The following is a 20,416-nucleotide window of genomic DNA, read 5'->3' as shown; positions in this document are numbered from 1 at the left end:
CCACGTCACCCACTTGCCTGTCCTGAAGCAGACACTCTGTCACGGTGAAACGTTACTTGGTGGGCCGAGAATAAGGTCCCAGGATGTGCTCAAAGTTTCCTTGAAGAAACACAACATCCCCTAGGACCACTGGCCCACGATGGCTCAGAGTGGAGGAGGGAACCTCGAGGCCATGCACTGGGAGCACTCAGAGGCCCGGTGTAAGCAGCAGTTCTCCTCCACTCCCCACCCGCCCCGTCTGGTGAAGAGTCTGTGGGTCCCACATTGTCAGTACAGCACAGAAACAGGCCCTTCGGCCCACCATGTCCATGCCGACCTTTCTGCCCATCTACACCAATCTCATTTGCCTGCATTAGGACCGTATCCTTCTCCACCTCGTCTATTTAAGTGTCTGTCTAAATGCCTCTTAAACACAGTGAGTGTATCTGACTCCACCACCTCCTCTGGCAGCAAGTTCTAGATATCAACCACTCTCTGTGTAAAAAATATTCCCCTCAGATCCCCTCTAAATCTCCTTCCTCTCACCTTAAACCTCTGCCTTCTTGGTTTTGATACCCCTACCCTGGATAACAGACTCTGACTGTCTGTGCCCCTCATGATTATATAAACCTCTCTCAGGTCAGCCCTCAGCCTCCTTCGCTCCAGGGAAAACAGTCCCAGCCCGTCCAGTCTCTCCCCAGATCTAACGTTCTCCAATCCAGGCCACATCCTGGAGAATCTCCTCTGCACTCTCTCCAGTGCAGCCACCCTTCTCATAGTGTGGTGACCAGAACTGCACACAGTGCTCCTGTGTTTGGTAAAGTTACAACACAATGTCCCAGCCCTTGTATTCCATGGCCCAACCTGGAAAGGCAAGCGTGATATGAACCTTCTCCACCACCCCGTGTTACTGCTTTCACCAATCAGCCCCCAGTGGTGTCAGCAAGTCGGCCTTCATCCCTGGGGACTGCCCGAGTTAGAACATAGTATTCTACAGGCTGTGTCCACCCCCACTGATCTGGAGACTCCACCCCACCCCCTCCTCCCCCCCGATCCAGTAACTCCACCCTACCCCCTCTCTGGAGACTCCACCCGCAGCCCCCCCCCCTACCCGAGTGATCTGGAGACTGCATGCATTTCACCACACAGCAATGCTTGTTCCCGATCCCAGTTACGTGCAGACCGTGTACTTGCTCTGTTAAACTCTGCAGTGTGTGTACACACACAGCTTACGTGCTGCGTACACCTGCTGTGGATGAGCAGACTGTGTGTGTACCCCGAGGTCCAGAGACCGTGCCACTCCCAGCACCACCATTCTGTGATAACTGGGGTTCCAGCTGTCAACCATTTCCTATTCCCCCCACAACCTCTGCAGGTTACAGGTGTAGAGTCGGCTGCTCTCGTCCACTGCCCGGCGCACAGTCCGGTTCCAGGGTGTAAGCGCCAGAACCAAGGTTTGGTGCAGGAATGGTACAGGTGCTCCCAGTTCCCGGGCCTCCCGCTGGCTTGTCCCGCACCCCAGTGGTGAGTGGAGGAGGTCCTGGGTCCAGCTGGTTGCAGCTGCCCCGTGGCCCCTGCTCAATGCCCCAGCCAGATGCCCCATTATAAACATCCACAAAAACACCAAGGCAACGTCAGCCTTCTTCACCTTCAGTTTTACCGCAACTTTTGCTTTCAGCGCAGGGCTCCAGGCCTGGACAGGTGTCAGGAGCCCAGAAGACTCAGTAAATTGCCACTCCAAAAGTTATCCAATAATAATAGTGATTCTGAGTCTGGTGTCACCGCTTGATAACAGAGGCAAATGACAGGGACTCTGGAGAAGGCAGAGTGCACCGCTTCATTAATCTCGCTTGTGAAAGGGCTGTGATCTCAGGGAGATCAGTGCTACAGCCTCCCAGTTGTAGTCCCCCTGCCTCTGCTGATCACAGGACACTCTCGTCTCACAGGCTGATGCCCCTGTACAGCCCCACATTACCAAAGCCTACCTCTCCAGGCACGTCTTCCCTGGCTCCACTGACAAACCATTCATCAGAGTAAAGCACAGTGTGAGGGGGCAGATCTTCATTCAGGCTCGCTCCCAGGGTTGGCAACTGCGAGGCCCTGTGCTTCAACATTATCATTCAAAACCTTTGATTGACAGAGACCTCTGGGACTTCAGGCCTCACCTGCTAGGCCGTCTCATTTTGCCTCACAGCTCCAGAGACCCAGGTTCGATCCCGACCTCCGGCGCTGACTGTGTGGAGTTTGCACGTTCTCCCTGTGACCGCATGGATTTCCCTCGGGTGCTCCGGTTTCCTCCCACATCTCAACAACTCAGAGTCATAGAGCACTACAGCACAGAAACAGGCCCTTTGGCCCATCTAGTCCATACCGACCTGATCTTCTGCCTAGTCCCATCTACCTGCACCCGGACCATATCCCTCCAATCCCCTCCCATCCATGTACCTATCCAAACTTCTCTTTAATGTCACAATTGAACCCACATCAGCTCGTTCCACACTCGCACCACCCTCTGAGTGAAGAAGTTTCCCCTCAGATTCTCCTTATATATTTCACCTTTCGCCCTAAACCTATGACCTCTAGTTCTAGTCTCACCCAACCTTAGGGGAAAAAGCCTGCATGCATTCACCCTATCTGTACCCCTCATAATTTTGTAGACCTCTATAAGATCTCCCCTCATTCTCCTGCGCTCCAGGGAATAAAGTCCTAACCTATTCAACCTTTCCCTATAACTCAGGTCCTCAAGTCCCAGCAACATCCGTGTAAATTTTCTCTGCATTCGTTCAAGCTTATTGATATCTTTCCTGTAGGTGGGTGACCAGAACTGCACACAATACTCCAAATTTGGCCTCACCAATGTCTTGTACAATTTAAACATAACATCCCAACTCCTGTACTCAATGCCCTGATCTATGAAGACCAAAGTGCCAAAAGCTCTCTTTATGACCCTCTCTACCTGTGACGCCACTTTCAAGCAACTATGGATCTGTATTCCCAGGTCCTTCTGTTCTACTGCACACGTCAGTGCCTTACCATTCACTGTGTGAGTCTTACCCTGGTTTTCCCTCCTAAAGTACATCACCTCACACTTGTCTGCATTAAATTCCATCGGCCATTTTTCAGCCCATTTCCCAGCTGGTCAAGATCACGCTGCAAGCTTTGATAGCCTTCCTCGCTGTCCACTACGCCCCCAATCTTGGTGTCATCTGCAAATTTGCTCATCCAGTTTACCACATTATCATCCAAATCATTCATTAATAAAGATGACAAACAACAACGGACCCAGCACCGATCCCTGTGGCACACCACTGGTCACAGGCCTCCAGTCAGGGAGACAACCATCTACTACCACTCTCTGGCTTCTCCCGCTAAGTCAATGGCTACTTCATCCTGAATGCCAAGCAACTTAACTTTCTGGACCAGCCTCCCATGTGGGACTTTGTCGAAGGCCTTGCTAAAGTCCACGTAGACAACGTCCACCGCCTTCCCTTCGTCAACCTTCCTGGTAACCTCCTCGACAAACTCTGTTAGATTGGCTGGACATGACCCGCCATGCACAAAGCCATGTTGACTATCCTTAATCAGACCCTGTCTATCCAAATACTTATATATCCTGTCCCTTTGCATACCTTCCAATAATTTACCCCTGACTGATGTCAGGTTCACCGGCCTATAATTTCCTGGCTTATTCTTAGAGCCTTTCTTAAACAACGGAACAACATTAGATATCCTCCAGTCCTCCGGCACCTCACCCGTGGCTAAGGACATTTTAAATATCTCTGCCAGGGCCCCTGCAATTTCTGCACTAGCCTCCCACAAGGTCCGAGGGGGACACCTCGTCAGGCCCTGGGGATTTATCCACCCTAATTCCCCTCAAGACAGCCAGCACCTCCTCTTCTGTAATCTGGATATGGTCCATGACCTCACTACTTTTTTGCCTCAGCTCTACAGTCTTTGTGTCTGTCTCCCGAGTAAATACCGACGCAAAAAATTCATTTAAAATATCCCTCATCTCTCTTGGTCAGTGGGTTTAATTGGCTGCTGTAAACTTCCCCTGGTGTGTAGGTGAGGGGTGGAATCTGGGAGGAGGTGATGGGAATGTGGGGAGAATAAAACGTGATCAGAGTAAATGGGTGATTGCGGGTCGGCATGGACTCGATGGGCTGAAGGGTCTGTCGACTCCGTATTCTCAGGGTCAGGATCTGGCCCTCCTGTGTCAGAGTGGGAACACAGGGCAGCCGGATTTCCGGGGAAGTCCATGCTGACCTTGGTTGTTCGGGAGTCAAGGTGCCTCACAAAGTCTTCACCTGACCGTCCAACCCTGTCGGAGGATGCAGCAAGGTCAGACCTCCCATGGGATCACCGCAGATCCAGGGTCCCGAGAGGGTGGGGTCCAGGGGAGATGGGGAGGGGAATCGTTCCTGTGGCGGGATCAGCTGCTACCGTATGAGGGGGCAATGGGAGCTGATCCCACACGGGTTCCCAAAGGGAAGAGGAAGGGGAGAGACCTGCAGCCAAGTGGGAAGCAGGGACCAGGTGGAGAGCTGACCCAGGTAGAATGGGCTGAGTGGCCTCCTGCCCTGGCTGCATCCACTGGTGGAGGGGAGGTGGGGTGGTGGGGAAAGGGGCCATCGCCATGGGTTTAGGGAGGGAAGGGGTTTCACGTTGCGTTCTCATTGGCCGAGGGAGCTTGGGTTAAGGGGGACTGGGAGTGATGAAGGCCGGTTCATCGGCCATGTCGCCGGGCTACAGTTCGACAACAGTGATGTCATTTTTCCCAACACTAAACTTCCCAGCGACCTGGCCAGTGTGCTGGGACCTTTCCTGATGAACCAGAAGCAGATCGCAGACTCCGGGGTCCTCACATTCCCTGGGGTGGGAAGGAAGGCCAGGCCAGGGTTCCACACGTTCTCTGTCCCCTACACTCACTACACTTTGTAACGTCACTGATTACCACTGATAGTGCTTCCCCCAACCCCGGGAACAGGTCCGCACTGTGAGAAGCTGGGACCCACGAGAAGTAAAGGAGTTGGGCTACAGCCATCGAATGGGCCTGCACTGGCATGCTGGGCTGAATGGCCTGGCGATGGGCTGCGAGGTTCCACAGTGCATTCTGACTCCCTCAGCCCGAGCCCAGCCCTGCACCCTGGCCAAAGTAGGGGCCTATCACCAACCAATTCACCCACCAGTTTCTCACCAGGTTGAAGTTAACACCATTTGGTGTTGGTAACCAGGTAATCCAGGCCTCTCCCACCCAGCACCCCGCCCCCGCCTCTCCACCCTCAGGGGAACCACCCGCCACCACCCCAGTCCTCAGCCCTGCTTTCTGCTCCATACCAGTTCCTCCTGACTCAGGCTTGTATGGTTCCTGGTAACAACCTCCCCATCCCACCCCTGCAACCACACCCCACTCCACCCCACACTTCGCACCTCACTCCTCGGACACGGACACCCCATCTATCCCTGCCCAACGAACCCTGCTCCCACCTCGGAGATTCCTGTCACACGGAAAAGAAAGGAAAATGGGCCAAGTCCAGACACTCTCCTCTGAAGTTTGCCCTGCAATATTTTCCTAGAAGAAGACCTTTCCCTGCTGGAGATATCCAGGAGAGGTCCCGGAAGATTGAACGCTCCCCAGCAACCATCGTCTTCACCTAGAGGTGCTGTCAGTGCTTAGTTTACATTCCAACTGTTCTTTTTAGCTCTGGTGGCCAGTGTTTGTTGCACCATGGTGTCTGTGTGTGGTTTGCAATGATTATTTAGCTCTTTAGTATTCCACAGTTCATGTTGCATGATCTTGTAGATTGGTTTCAGTTCTTGTTTGTTTTTTGGTCTCTGTTTAAGCCGTATTTTTTTTTCTTCCCACCAACCAGATGCTCCCATCATCCCGTCTCCCACCATCAGCATCCCTTCCTCCCGTCCCACTAGAGCAGGGACAACCCCTGTCACCATAGCAACCAGCACCACCAAACCTGCCACAGGCTCCAGGTCCCGAGGTACAGTACAAACCCTCCATTACTTTACCAACTAGTTGCCAACTTAGTCAATAGTGACTAGTTCAGTAGATGCTTCTTTAGTTTGCTTTATCTCTTTATAAGACCGTTTCTGGAGAGTGGTTGGTGGTTGAGGTCAGGGTGAGGCGTATGGTGGACGAGGGGTGGGGTCTACAAACCAGCTTAATGCCTGTGTGAGCTTTGCTCTGACAGAGTAGGATTGAATCCCTCTTTCTGCTCCCTGGGCGGGGCAATGGACCATGAGAGGTGTGCTTGTTGAAGGATTTATTCCCCCCATCCCTCAGCTTCTGCATGGAGCTCAAGCCCCCAGCAGGGAGCTGAATATTGTTACTTCCCTTTATCTGGAAGTTCTGGTCACCCCTCTGGTTTGGATAGTCCCCTACCAGCCAGACAAGTGGGGGTGACTCCCCAGAGATCAGGGTGGGCTAGGCAGAAGGGGCATCCGCTCCCACCTCCCTAGCTCAGCCTCTCACCCACCTGTTGACCACCTGCTCCCCTCCACCAGAGGTGAATGGGTCTGGGGAACCAGGCAGCGGTGACTCCATCTGTCCAACACCTGCGGAGGTGCCAGAGAGGATCACGTCCTGAGTACTGGCACTGACAGCAGAGGTGCGGTCAAGGGGCTGCTGGTTAAACAGTCTAACTAGCTGACCAGTGCATCAGTCCCCATCACCAGGTGATGGTGATCTCGATGTCACCAGCGCAGAATTCGGAAGGTTCAGAGATGAGAATTTCGGGGCATGTTCCACATTGTAAGTAACTCGTGTGTGGGCTCAGTCTGATGGTCACAGCCACAATAAGGTACCTCATTTGTACTTAGGCTGTGGCATCGCTGGCAAGGCCAGCACTTAGTGCCCATCCCTAACTGCCCCTGGAGGAGGTGGTGGTGTGCTGTCTACTTGAGGCACTGTAACCCTGGTGAAGGTTCTCCCACAGTGCTGTTGGGGAGGGAGCTCCAGGATCTGGACCTATTGACGGTGAAGGAGCAGCGATCTATTTCCAAGGCAGGATGACGTGTGACGTGGAGGGCCACCTGTGGGTGGTGGTGTCCCCCTGCACCCGCTGCCCTGCTCCTGGGTGGGGAAGGTCACAGGACAGGGAGGTGCTCCTGGAGAAGCCTTTGTGAGTTGTCTGTAGACCTCGGCTACAGAGGCGCCATCTGACGGGGGCAAATCCTGAACCCAGTGGGACATAAACTGTCCCGGCCTCCAGTGATGTGGGATCTGCACACATATCCAGGCAGGCAGAGCATGCTCCATCACACTCCTGATGCGTAGGTGGTGGAACGGCCTTGGGGAGACATGAGGTGAGTCACTCCCCGCAGGATCCCCGGCCTCTGACCTGCTCTTGTGGATGTGTAGCTGGTCCAGTTGAGTGTCTGGTCAGTGGTGACCCTCCGGATGGTGGGGAACATCGAGGGAAGGTCAAGGTTAGACTGCCTTGTTGGAAGTGGTCATTGCCTGGCAAATGTCACTTGCCACGTCTGAGCTCCTGTCCAGGTCTCGCTGCACACAGGCAAGGCTGCTCCATATGGTGAGGAGATGCATATGGAATTGATCAGTGTGCAGCCATCAGCGAACACCCCACTCCTGACCCTCTGATGGAGCAGCTGAAGGTGGCTGGGTCCAGGACACCGCCCTGAGCAACTCCTGCAGAGATGCCCTGGCACTGGGATGATTGACCTCCGACACCCACAGCCACCTTCCTCTGTGTGAGGTCCGCATTAGGGTTGGGGTATGAAAGGTCCCACAGCAGCAGGGAGTGTTGATCTCCTGGGCGACGGCACCAAAGGTGACCATCTGGCCAATAATGCACTGCTGTTTCTGGGACCTTGCTGTACGAACGCAGCTCTCTGGCAGCGCAGTGCTGGGGACACTGGAAGAGGGTGGGCAGTGTTGCAGGAGAGGGAGTCGTTCGGTCTTCCGTGGATGGTGGGGGGAGTCAGCGGGGTGCTCAGGCAGGTAGCGCAGGCAGCACCAGGGTGTGGGGTGCTGGATCCCTGAGAGCTGAGCTGGAGGAGAGGGGGCTGGCCGTGGTTCAACACCAGCCGGTCAGTGTCCAAGGGTCCAGTCTCACCAGGTCAGGCCAGGTCAGGCACCAGAGGGACCCAGCAGTGTGGCCCTATACCCCATGTCCTCACCGCTCACCCAGTCTAGGGGCCGAGGTCTGAGTGTGAGACCTGGGGGCAACGGGCTCCAACTGGGGGGGGGGGGGGTGGGGGAGGTTGGTTGTTGAAAGGAGGAGCCCCCCCAGCCCAGGAAGGGAGCCCACCCCTGGGGTAGGGAGAGGGAGGGTGGGGGCATCGGCAGCCCCCCAAGTCATTCCCAGTGGAGCAAACCCTGGGCCACCATTACCTCAACGCTTCAATCATGTGACTCATAGCAAGCCAATGACCTGGCCCGTGTGGTCACACAATCAGGTGGCAGGCACCAATCATCGCCATCGCTGGGACGGTGTCATGTCTGACTGCATTTATTTGATTTGCTGTGTTTTGATTTAATTTTCTCCTAAGTTGCAAACCATTTTCTGTTTCCTTACCCATGTCGGCCATCACCCACAGCCTCGGTGAAGTCCTCGCCCCCAACCGGCCCGGCTCAAGGTAAGAAACCGAACGAAGGCTGCAATCAGGAGCATCGAGCCTGCTCCACCATTCAGTCACACCGCGGCTGATTGTCTCCCCCACTCCCACCCTGCCCCTCCCTCAGAAAGCTCGGGACCCGACATCTGCCCCTCCGGGTCAAGCTGTTCCCCGGGAGATCCCAGCCCTCAGCAGCTGCCCTTTGCCCTCTTCCAGTGTCGTGGGTCCCAATGTGATCACCCCGCACTCTTGGATGGTGCACAGACCAGCTCCGTGGCCTCTTATCCCAGGACGCCCTCACCCTCCAGAAGCCCTGGCTCCAGGCCGTCCAACCCTCCTGCCTTCCTGTCACTTTCTACACTTTCACATCTACTACCCCCCCCCCCCCACCCTAAACCTGTGCCCTCTAGTTCTTGATTCCCCAACCCTGGGAAAAAGACTGTGCGCCTTCACCCTATCTATGCCCCTCAGGATTTTATACACCTCTATAAGATCACCCCTCATTCTCCTGCACTCCAAGGAATAAAGTCCCAACCTGCTCAAGCTCTCCCTATAACTCAGCCCCCGGCAACAACCTGGTAAATCTCCTCTTCCAGTTTAATAACATCTCTCCTATAGCAGGGCGACCAAATCTGATCACAATACTCCAAGTGCGGCCTCACCAACGTCTTGTACAACTGCAATATAACCTCCCAGCTTCTATACTCACTGTCCTGACTGATGAAGGTCAGCGTAGCAAAAGACTTCTTCACCGCCCTGTCTAACTGTGACACACCTTAAGGAATCTATGCACCTGTACTCCTAGGTCCCTCTGTTCTACAACACTCCCCAGGGCCCTGCCGTTCACTGTGAACGTCCTACACTCATTTGGCTTTCCAAACTGCAACACTTTGCACTTATCTGAATTAGAGTCTATTTTCCACCCACTCCTTGCAGGGGACTGTGAACAGCTGAGGTTCCTGCACTGATCTCCACCTCCCTCAGGGATCTGCCAACACCCGTTCTCTGCCACTCTCTGTTCTTCAGCCAGCTCTCTGACTGTGCAGCATCTTACCCTGATCCTCTCCACAATGTTTGGGGTAACAACTTTCATTGGGTTCCCCACCAAAGGCCTTTAGAAAACCAGACACCGGTTCCTCTGATCCAACCTCTTCTGCAATTTCCCATTCATAACCCTGTGCTGACCGCCGCAGAGGTGCCCGATTACTGTGCCTAGTAGATCCCGGTGCCAGATGTTGGCCGGCAGGCTGGAGTTCACCCTGGCACTGCCCGAGGGGGTGTACGTGTCCTCAGTACGTGCAGAACCCTGCCAGACACACAGGCGGCCCCTCCCTGTGTCAGCGGTGGGTCAGTATGTAGAGGGGACGGTGCGGCATCACTCCCGAGAGGCCCAGACCGTGTGTGGGGACGGTCAGGGATCTCCTGACTTGTCCTGGGCTGATGGGAGCTCAGCTGGGGGAGCTGGGGTGGGGTGGGGTGGGGCGGGGCGGGGTGGGATGGAGGGAATGCAGCAGAGGAGACAAGTGTACTGGCAGCCGTGGATCTCCTGTCGCAGGGGTGTCAGGAGCAGTCCGCTGGTGGAAGGTGGCTGCCTCCTGCGGTCACATCGCCTGCCGGCGGACAGGCTGAGTAAACCTCAGGGCTGAGGGCTGCTCTGTGCCCCAGGGTCTGTGCGACGGCAGTGTTGGGTGCGGTGGCTAGGGAGCTGTCGGCAGCCATCGCCCCAGGCAGTGTTGTAGATGGCCCAGCTCGGCAGGACCCAACGGATGATGGAGGACCAGAGAGAAGGATCTCCTATTGGAGACGCTGGTGGACAAAGAGAAAGATGTCCACCTCGAGACGCTGAGGGACAGAGAGGATGTCCCACTCGAGGCGCTGGTGGACAGAGTTGGGATGTCAGTGGACAGAGAGAAGGATGTCCACCTTGAGACACAAGTGGACGAGGGTCTGGGACAGAGAGGAGGATGTCCACCTTGAGACACAAGTGGACGAGGGTCTGGGACAGAGAGGAGGATGTCTGCCTCGAGATGCTGGGAGTTGAAACGTCCTTGTGTGAAGCTGCAGAGTGTGGCTGAGGGGCCAGTTGTTCACTGTCACCCCCACATCACAGAGGGTAGCGGGATCTGGAACCCTGTGTCAGTGTGTGGGACAGCCAGGACCCCCTGGTACAGACCCAGAGGTACACAGGGATACAGGGGAGGGTGGACTAAGGCTGGTGGGGAGCTCCCACTTCACCAGCAGAGACAGGATGGGCCAAATGGCCCCCCCTTGCCAGAGACATTCCCTGATTTGAAGATGAGGCTCAGTGGCGGGGCAGTGCTGACGGTGACTGCTGTCTGTGGTTGTGAGACCCCACCTAACTCCTCCCTGTGTGACAGTGAGCCTGGTTCTGCCCAGCCACAGTCACTTCACCTCAGCCTCACCCACCCTGCAGCCGCTACACAGTCTGATCCCAGCCCAGAGCAACCACTCCCACCGCCAGACTGAATGGTATTCTGCGTGGAATGTCACGCACCTTGTGTGTCAGAGGGTGGGAAAGCTGTGGGTCAGTGCGTGTGTGTGCGTGTGTGTGCACGTGTGTGTGCGTGTGCGTGTGTGCGTGCGTGTGTGTGCGTGTGTGTGTGTGTGGGACCCGTCCTTCAGCGAGGGTCAATGTGTGTGTGGGACCCGTCCCCCAGTGAGGGTCAGTGCGTGTGTGTGTGTGGGACCCGTCCCCCAGTGAGGGTCAGTGTGTGTGTGGGACCCGTCCTTCAGTGAGGGTCAATGTGTGTGTGTGAGACCCGTCCCCCAGTGAAGGTCAGTGTGTGTGTGGGGGACACGTCCCCCAGTGAAGGTCAGTGTGTGTGGGGGACCCGTCCCCCAGTGAGGGTCAGTGTGTGTGGGGGACACGTCCCCCAGTGAGGGTCAGTGTGTGTGTGGGACACTGTAATGTGCTGATGTGAGCGGTGTCCTGGGGCTGGTTTGAGCAGTGAGCGCAGAATTGGTGAGCGATGAGTGTGTGAAAGGTGTGAGCAGGCAGGTTGGTGTGGCAGAGAGCCGTGGGTGATGCCAGTGCCCACTTGTCCAGGAGGAGAATTAGGAGGTGCAGAATTTGGCCATTCGGTGCATCAAGTCTGCTTCCCCAGTCAATCTTGCCCGATCTTTCTTTCAACCCCGTTCTCCTGCCTTCTCCCCGTAACCCCCAACCCCTTTACCGATCAACAACCGTCGATCTCTGCCTTAAACACACCTAATGACGTGTCCTCCACAGCCGACAGTGAGTGTGATGCTGGTGTGAACAGTGAGTCTGTTATAAGAGTGAACCGTGTCTGTTACTGGTGCGAACAATGAGAGGGGTGTGAGAGTGTACAGTGAGTGAAGTGCAGGTGTGTCAGTCGTTATGGCACTAGTTCAAGTGGGAGTGTCACGGGTGTGAATAGTGAGTGCTATGGGTGTGAGTACGTGTATAGCGGAGAGGACAAGTCATTTTAGTAATTGTGTTAGCAGGGGGATTGGTACGGGCGTACACGATGACTGCAGTTAGGTGTGATCAGCTAGGCTGGTATGGGTGTGAGCGATGAGTGAGTAGTGAGTGTGGTTTGGTTGTGAGCAGGAACTGTGCTGAGTGTGATACAGCAAGTGTGGTGGTGTGTGGGGCCAGTGTGGTTCGGGTGTGTGGGGCCAGTGTGGTTCGGGTGTGGGCTGTGTGTGGTTCGGGTGTGTGGGGCCAGTGTGGTTCAGGTGTAAGCTGTGTGTGGTTTGGGTGTGGGCTGTGTGTGGTTTGGGTGTGGGCTGTGTGTGGTGCGGGTGTGGGCTGTGTGTGGTGCGGGTGTGGGCTGTGTGTGGTTCGGGTGTGGGCTGTGTGTGGTGCGGGTGTGTGGGGCCAGTGTGGTTCGGGTGTGGGCTGTGTGTGGTGCGGGTGTGGGCTGTGTGTGGTGCGGGTGTGGGCTGTGTGTGGTGCGGTTGTGGGCTGTGTGTGGGGCCAGTGTGGTTCAGGTGTGGGCTGTGTGTGGTGCGGGTGTGTGGGGCCAGTGTTGTTTGGGTGTGGGCTGTGTGTTGTTCGGGTGTGGGCTGTGTGTGGTTCGGGTGTGGGCTGTGTGTGGTTCGGGTGTGGGCTGTGTGTGGTGCTGGTGTGGGCTGTGTGTGGTGCTGGTGTGGGCTGTGTGTGGTGCTGGTGTGGGCTGTGTGTGGTACAAGTTGGACAAGAATCAGTTCAGTCTTTGCTCAGTGTTTGTAAAATTACCCATGAAGGGAGGTATTTTCAGGAAGGCAAACAAATCTACTTGAGTAATTTTTAACAAAATACAATATTGCTGCTTCTCATTTATGATAAATTACACAAAGGTTTGGTTCTGTCTGAGGAAAGCTGTCGAATTAGAACTTGTCAGGAGTTAATGGGTCCCGGATCTGATTACCGCTGACACCACGGGTGATTCCACATTCTCCAAGTTGGATTTCTGTGGGGAATTAATTTGGCCAGCTGCCATTGAGTGAACCACAAACCATACCATGTCATAACCCTGGGACACTTCCTACCAACATCATGGGGAGAGAACAATTCCTCATCCCGAGACGACCATTCCAACAAGGCTTCCAGTGGATCCTGGGCACAGGGTCAGGATTCCACACTCCAGACCCTTGGCTAACAGTAATGTTCATGAACATTAAAGGATCTATTTCAGAGATCCGTGAGGCTGCAGAATGGGCAGGGGAGGAACGATGGTGCTTGTGGATCTCCACTCGAGCTCAGAGACAAGAGATTCTGGGTTCCTTCTGGTAAAGCACTAGGGTATCAGGAAGCGGCAGAGTCACAGAGTCACACAGCATGGAAACAGGCCCTTCGGCCCAACTCGTCCATGCCAGCCAAGGTGTCTGCCTGAGCCAGTCCCATTTGCCTGCATTTGGCCCATATCCCTCCAAACCATGTGCCTGTCCAAGTGTCTTTTAAACGTTGTAATTGTCCCTGCCTCTGCCTCTGTGCCTCGTTCCAAACACCCACCACCCTCTGTGTGAGAAAGTTGCCCCTCAGGTCCCTTTTAAATCTTTCCCCTCTCACCCTAAACCAACACCCTCTGGTTTTGGACTCTCCTACCCTGGGGAAAACACTGTGACCATCCACCTTATCTGTGCCCCTCATGATTTTATGAACCTCTATAAGATCACCCTTAAGCCTCCTTCACTCCAGGGAAAACAGTCCCAGCCCGTCCAGCCTCTCCCTATAACTCAAGCCCTCCGGTCCCGGTAACTTCCTCATAAATCTTTCTCCTGCTTAGTGACATCCTTCCTGTAGCTGGGCGACCAGAACTGTACGCAGTGCTCCAAGTGTGGTCTCACCAATCAAGACATGATGTCCCGACTCCTGTGCTCAATATTCTGACAGGTGAAGGCCAGTGTGCCAGATGCCTCCTTCACCGCCTTGTCTACCTGTGTCTTCACTTTCAGGGAACCGTGTACCTGCCTCCCGAGGTCTCACTGTTCTCCCACACATCCCAAGTCCTGCCTCAGGAAACTCCCTCAGACACAGTCTACACCACAAACTGTGCTGCTCCCCCCAATTTACTGACAGCTCTGCAGCAATTATAGACTTTAATAATTCCTGACATCTATTGACTCCTTGTACCTGCAGTTCCCATTCCAGAATCAGAATCAGGTTTATTATCACTGACTTTTATGACGTGAAATTCATTGTTCTGCGGCAGCAGTGCAGTGCATGACATAGAAATCTATAAATTACAAAATAAATTAGTGCAAAAAGAAAGGAATAACGAGGCAGTGTTCATGGGTTCATGGACCGTTCAGAAAGGCGGAGGGGAAGAAGCTGTTCCTGAATCGTTGAGTGTGGGTCTTCAGGCTCCTGTACCTCCTCCCCGATGGTAGTAATGAGAAGGGGGCATGTCCCGGATGGTGAGGGTCCTTAGTGATGGATGCCGCCTTCCTGAGGCACCGCCTCTTGAAGATGTTCTCGATGGTGGGGAGGGCTGTGCCCGTCATGGAGCTGGCTGAGTCTACAACCCTCTGCAGCCTCTTGTGATCCTGCACATGGGAGCCTCCGTACCAGGCTGTGATGCAACCAGTCAGAATGCTCTCCACTGTACATAGAACACAGACAGTACAGCCCAGGAACAGGTCCTTCGGCCCATAATGTTGAGCTGAGCCAATTACATTAGTAATAAAATGCCCAACTGAACTCATCCCTTCTGCCTACATAATGTTCATATCCTACCATTTCCCTCACATTCGTGAGCCTATCTAAGAGCTTCTTAAGTGCCCACTATCGTATCTGTCTCCACCATCACCCTTGGCAGCGCAATCCAGGCCCCACCGCTCTCTGCGTAAAAAAAACTTGCACCGCAAATCTCCTTTGAACTTACCCCCTCTCACCTTAAATGCATGCCCTCCGGTATTAGACATTTCAACCCTGGGGAAAAGGTACTAGCTGTCTAGGCCTCTCACAAAACCTCTATCAGATCTCCCCTTAGCCTCCACCGCTCCAGAGAGAACATCCCAAGTTTGTCCAACCTCTCCTTATAGCTCATGCCCTCTAATCCAGGCAGCATCCTGGTGAATCTCTTCTGCACCCTCTCCAAAGCCCCCACATCCTTCCTATAAATGGGGCGACCAGAACTGAATGCAATACTCCAGATGCAGCCGAACCAGTGTTTTATAAACCTGCAGTATAGCTTCCCAACTCTTGAACTCAGTGCCTCGACGAGTAAAGGCAAGCATGCCACATGCCTTCTTTACTGCCCTATCAACCTGTGCAGCCACTTGCAGGAAGCTATGAACTTGGACCCCAAGATCCCTCTCCTCATCAACACCGTTAAGGGTTTTGCCTTCAACAGTACACTCTCTCTTTACATTTGATCTCTCAAGGTGCAACACTTCACGTTTGCCCAGATTAAACTCCATCTGCCATTTCTCCGCCCATATCTGCAACTGATCTATATCCCGCTGTATCCTTTGCCAGTCTTCTACACGATTCACATCACCACCAATCTTCGTATCATCTGCAAACTTACTAACCCACCCATGAACATATCCTCTCCAGTAACTTCCCTACCACTGATGTGAGACTCACCGGTCCATAGTTACCAGAATTATCCCTGTTTCCCTTCTTGAATAATGGGACAACATTAGCTACTCGCCAGTCCTCCGGGACCTCACCTGTGACTAGAGAGGACAGGAGGATATTGCTCAAGGCCCCAGCAATCTCATCTCTTGCCTCTCTCAATAACCTGGGGTGTATCCCATCAGGCCCTGGGGACCTATCCACCTTAATGCCCAACACTACCTCCACTTCTATCTCAAACTGCCCCAGCATATTAGCACACGCCACACTGATCTCCCAATCCTCCACATCCTTCTCCTTGGTAAATACTGATGCAAAGTACTCATTAAGGACCTCACCCAAATCCTCTGCTTCAAGCACATGTTCCCTTCTGCATCCTTGAGTGGTCCTACCCTCTCCCTAGTTATCCACTGCTCTTGATGTCTGCATAGAATGCTTTGGGACTCTCTTTAATTGTACTTGGCAAAGACTTTTCATGGCCCCTCCTGGCTTTCCCAATTCCCTTCTTGAGTTCATTTCTGGTTTCTTCATAATGCTCAAGTGCTCTGTTTGATCCCAGCTTCCTAAGCTTTACATAATTCACCACCTCTCTTGACATCCAAGGTTCCCTTCCCCTGCCATCCCTGTCCTGTACTCTGTGCAGTTGGTCTTTAAACACCCTCCACATGTGGACTTGCCCAAAAACAGCTGTTCCCAATTAACTCTCCCTAGTTCCTGCCTGATGCTCCTGTAATTTGCTCTGCTCCAATTTAATACTCTCCGACAAGGTCCATACTATCCTCATCTATAGCTATCTTAAAGAGTTATGGTCACTGTTCCCTAACTGTTCTCCCACTGAAAGGTCAGTCACCTGGCCAGGCTCGTTACCCAACACCAGGTCCAGTGCGGCCCCTCTTCTCCTTGAACTATCTACATATTGATTTAAGAAACCCTCCTGGATGAACCTAACAAATTCGTCCCCATCTAAACCTCTTACACTAAGGATGTCCCAGTTTATATGAGGGAAGTTGAAGTCCCCTACGACAACAACCCTATTAGTTTAGCACCTTTCCCTAATCTGCCTGCATATCTGTTCCTCAATGTCCCGGTGGCTATCGGGGGTCTGTAGTATCATCCCATCAGAGTGATCGCACATTTTTATTCATCGATAGAAACTTGCATTGGCGTCGTCCTGTTGGATCAATCATGGACAACAGTGCCTGGAACAGAAACGCAGGCCACTCCTGTGTTGCGAGTGGGGTCTAACCAACCAGCCTCTATGTAGACCCTTGCTTGTTGACTTTGTGGGGACGTAGTAATCATGTCCGTGGCCTAGTAAACCAGAGGCTTGGGCAAATGATTACCTGGAGGAGTTCGTGGCACAGCGGGTAGTACTGCTGCCTCGCTGCTCCAGAGACCCAGGTTCAATCCCGACCTCTGGTGGTGTCTGTGTGGAGTTTGCACGTTCTCCCTGTGACTGCGTGGGTTTCCCCCGGGCGCTCCGGTTTCCTCCCACGTTCCAAAGACGTACGACAGGTTAATGGGCCACTGCAAGTTACCCCTGGTGTGTAGGTGAGTGGTAGAATGTGGGAGCAAGCTGATGGGAATGTGGTGAGAACGAGCGTAGGGTCAGCACAGATCGGTCCCCGTAACCCTGCTTCCACGCTGGGTCACTCTATCACTCTGTGGACGTGACCCCTGCCACTGGTGCTCATCACTCCCTGATGTCCCCAGCTCATCGCCCACTCCAGTGGAAGGATCTGGGTCACTGGGTCCCAAGGAGAGCACGGCCTGACTCAGTGCTGACAGGTACCAACTGAACCAGGCGTCCCTCCGATCCTGTGCCACTACCTAACCTAAGCAATCACAGAGGGAGGCCATTCCGCCCATCATACCTATGCCTGCTCTTTGGAAGATCCCACTCCCTCTGCTCCTTCCCCGTAATCCTGTAAATGTTTCTTCCGGGGCAGCTTTGGAGGTGAGTGTGTGGATCTCGAGCTCAGGCAGCTGAAGACTGGTGGTGGAGCAGAGAGACCTGCACGGCTGTAGGACCAGGGCAGATATTGGAGGGGCTGCAGAGAAGGTCACCATCAGGTGTATTGTTGTATGCACGAGTACGTGTATGCACAGGTCATAGTCATGGAGTCACAGAGCAACACTGCACGGATACAGGCCCTTCGGCCCAACCAGTCCGTGCCGACCACGGTGCCCACCCAGCTCGTCCCAATTTCCTGCACTCGGCCCATATCCCTCCAAGCCCTGACCCTCCATGTACCTATCCAAGTGCTTCGTAAATCATGCTATTGTACCTGCCTCACCCACTGGCAGCTAGTTGCATATGCCCGTTGGGATGGGCCTGTCATTGTATAACACCGGGGTACAGTACCAGTAGGGACGGGTCCGTCGCTGTATAATACCGGGGTATGGTACCGGTGGAGACGGGTCCGTCGCTGTATAATACCGGGGTACGGTACCGGTGGGGACGGGTCCGTCGCTGTATAACACTGGGGTACGGTACCGGTGGGGACGGGTCCGTCACTGTGTAACACCGGGGTACGGTACCGGTGGAGACGGGTCCGTCGCTGTATAACACCGGGGTACGGTACTGGTGGGGACATGTCCGTCGCTGTATAACACTCGGGTACGGTACCGATGGGGACAGGTCCGTCGCTGTATAACACCGGGGTACGGTACCAGTGGGGACAGGTCCGTCGCTGTATAACACCGGGGTACGGTACCGGTGGGGACAGGTCCGTCGCTGTGTAACACCGGGGTACGGTACCGGTGGAGACGGGTCCGTCGCTGTATAACACCGGGGTACGGTACTGGTGGGGACGTGTCCGTCGCTGTATAACACTTGGGTACGGTACCGATGGGGACAGGTCCGTCGCTGTATAACACCGGGGTACGGGACCGGCGGGGACGGGTCCGTCGCTGTGTAACACCGGGGCACGGTACCGGTGGGGACGGGTCCGTCGCTGTGTAACACCGGGGAACGGGTACCGGCGGGGACGGGTCCGTCGCTGTGTAACACCGGGGCACGGGACCGGCGGGGACGTGTCCGTCGCTGTGTAACACCGGGGTACGGGACCGGCGGGGGACGTGTCCGTCGCTGTGTAACACCGGGGTACGGGACCGGCGGGGGACGGGTCCGTCGCTGTGTAACACCGGGGTACGGTACCGGTGGAGACGGGTCCGTCGCTGTATAACACTTGGGTACGGTACCGATGGGGACGGGTCCGTCGCTGTATAACACCGGGGTACGGGACCGGCGGGGACGGGTCCGTCGCTGTGTAACACCGGGGCACGGTACCGGTGGGGACGGGTCCGTCGCTGTGTAACACCGGGGCACGGTACCGGCGGGGACGGGTCTGTCGCTGTGTAACACCGGGGCACGGGACCGGCGGGGACGGGTCCGTCGCTGTGTAACACCGGGGTACGGGACCGGCGGGGACGTGTCCGTCGCTGTGTAACACCGGGGTACGGTACCGGCGGGGACGGGTCCGTCGCTGTGTAACACCGGGGCACGGTACCGGCGGGGACGGGTCCGTCGCTGTGTAACACCGGGGCACGGGACCGGCGGGGACGGGTCCGTCGCTGTGTAACACCGGGGCACGGGACCGGCGGGGACGGGTCCGTCGCTGTGTAACACCGGGGTACGGGACCGGCGGGGACGTGTCCGTCGCTGTGTAACACCGGGGTTACGGTACCGGCGGGGACGGGTCCGTCGCTGTGTAACACCGGGGCACGGTATCGGCGGGGACGGGTCCGTCGCTGTGTAACACCGGGGTCTGTCGCTGTGGTGAGGGTGTGCTGGTGACCAGGCGATGCTGTAGCTGTTTCTAGTCACCCTCAAAGGGTGAGTCTGTCTCCCACCTGCCCCAGGGGAGTTCACCTGCGGAGCGATCAGTGGGGACAGTGGTGCGCTGCCGGTGTGCAGTCGGTGGGGCGGGGTTCTGACGTGCCGGGTCTCTCCTGTTCACTCACCAGCCGGTGCGGATTTTGTTTGCCCAGATCCCAGTGCCCTGGCGGGTCAGTCCGGGCCGGACCACGCGGTGATCGGGGGCGTGGTGGCCGTCGTCGTCTTCATCACCTTGTGTCTCATCATCGTCCTCGGCCGCTACCTGGCTCGACATAAAGGTGAGTGTGGTCAACCCCTCCCTCGCCCCGCGCCTGGCGACCCCTCGCCTGGCAACCCCACGCCCGGCGACCCCTCGCCCGGCAACCCCTCACCCCACGTCCGGCGACCCCACACCCGGTGACCTCTCGCCTGGCAACCCCTCACCCCACACCCAGCGACCCCCTCCCTCGCCCCACGCCCGGCGACCCCTCCTCATGCCCAGTGACCCCCCCCCACGCCTGGTGACCCCCTTCCTCACCCCATGCCCAGCGACCCCTCCCCCACGCCCAGCGACCCCTCACCCCACGCCTGGTGACCCCTTGCCCCATTCCTGGCGACACCCTCCCTCGTTCCCACACCCGGCGACCCCTCACCCCACGCCGGCGACCCCTCCCTCGCCCCATGCCCGGTTACCCCCTCCTCACACCCCGCGACCCCTTCCTCACACCCCGGCAACCCCTCCCTCACACCCACGACCCCCCTCCTCTCACCCTGCGACCCCCTCCTCAGTGAACCCCTCCTCACGCCCAGCCCCCCCCACTACCGCTGCCAACTCCTCGCCCGTTGCTGAGGTCTGCCAATGAGTTACTACCACATTCCTCTCAACCGGCTTCATTCCCTCACAGTCCCCCAACTGGCTGGAGCCAAGATCCCAGCGAGGGGGGCGGGACGGGTCGGGGGAGAGGGATCTGAGGGAT

General features: G+C 55.7%; 1 protein-coding gene across 4 annotated transcripts in view; it reads left to right on the top strand.

Moving 5' to 3' along the window:
• The window catches only part of cadm2b (cell adhesion molecule 2b), a 1,294,793-nt gene that overhangs the window by 1,270,407 nt on the left and 3,970 nt on the right, over nt 1–20,416 (top strand). For 2 of the 4 annotated variants that reach the window (XM_052015251.1, XM_052015250.1), the window contains 4 exons: nt 5,556–5,639; nt 5,853–5,975; nt 8,554–8,592; nt 19,613–19,738. In XM_052015251.1, coding sequence (XP_051871211.1) covers nt 5,556–5,639; nt 5,853–5,975; nt 8,554–8,592; nt 19,613–19,738 — 372 coding nt within the window. The remainder of the gene's footprint in view (nt 1–5,555; nt 5,640–5,852; nt 5,976–8,553; nt 8,593–19,612; nt 19,739–20,416) is intronic. The other 2 variants (XM_052015252.1, XM_052015253.1) reach the window with 2 other exon arrangements.

Source organism: Pristis pectinata, chromosome 4 (assembly GCF_009764475.1).
Source record: "Pristis pectinata isolate sPriPec2 chromosome 4, sPriPec2.1.pri, whole genome shotgun sequence".
NCBI lineage: Eukaryota > Metazoa > Chordata > Chondrichthyes > Rhinopristiformes > Pristidae > Pristis > Pristis pectinata.
This window is presented reverse-complemented; position numbering and strand designations above follow the sequence as displayed.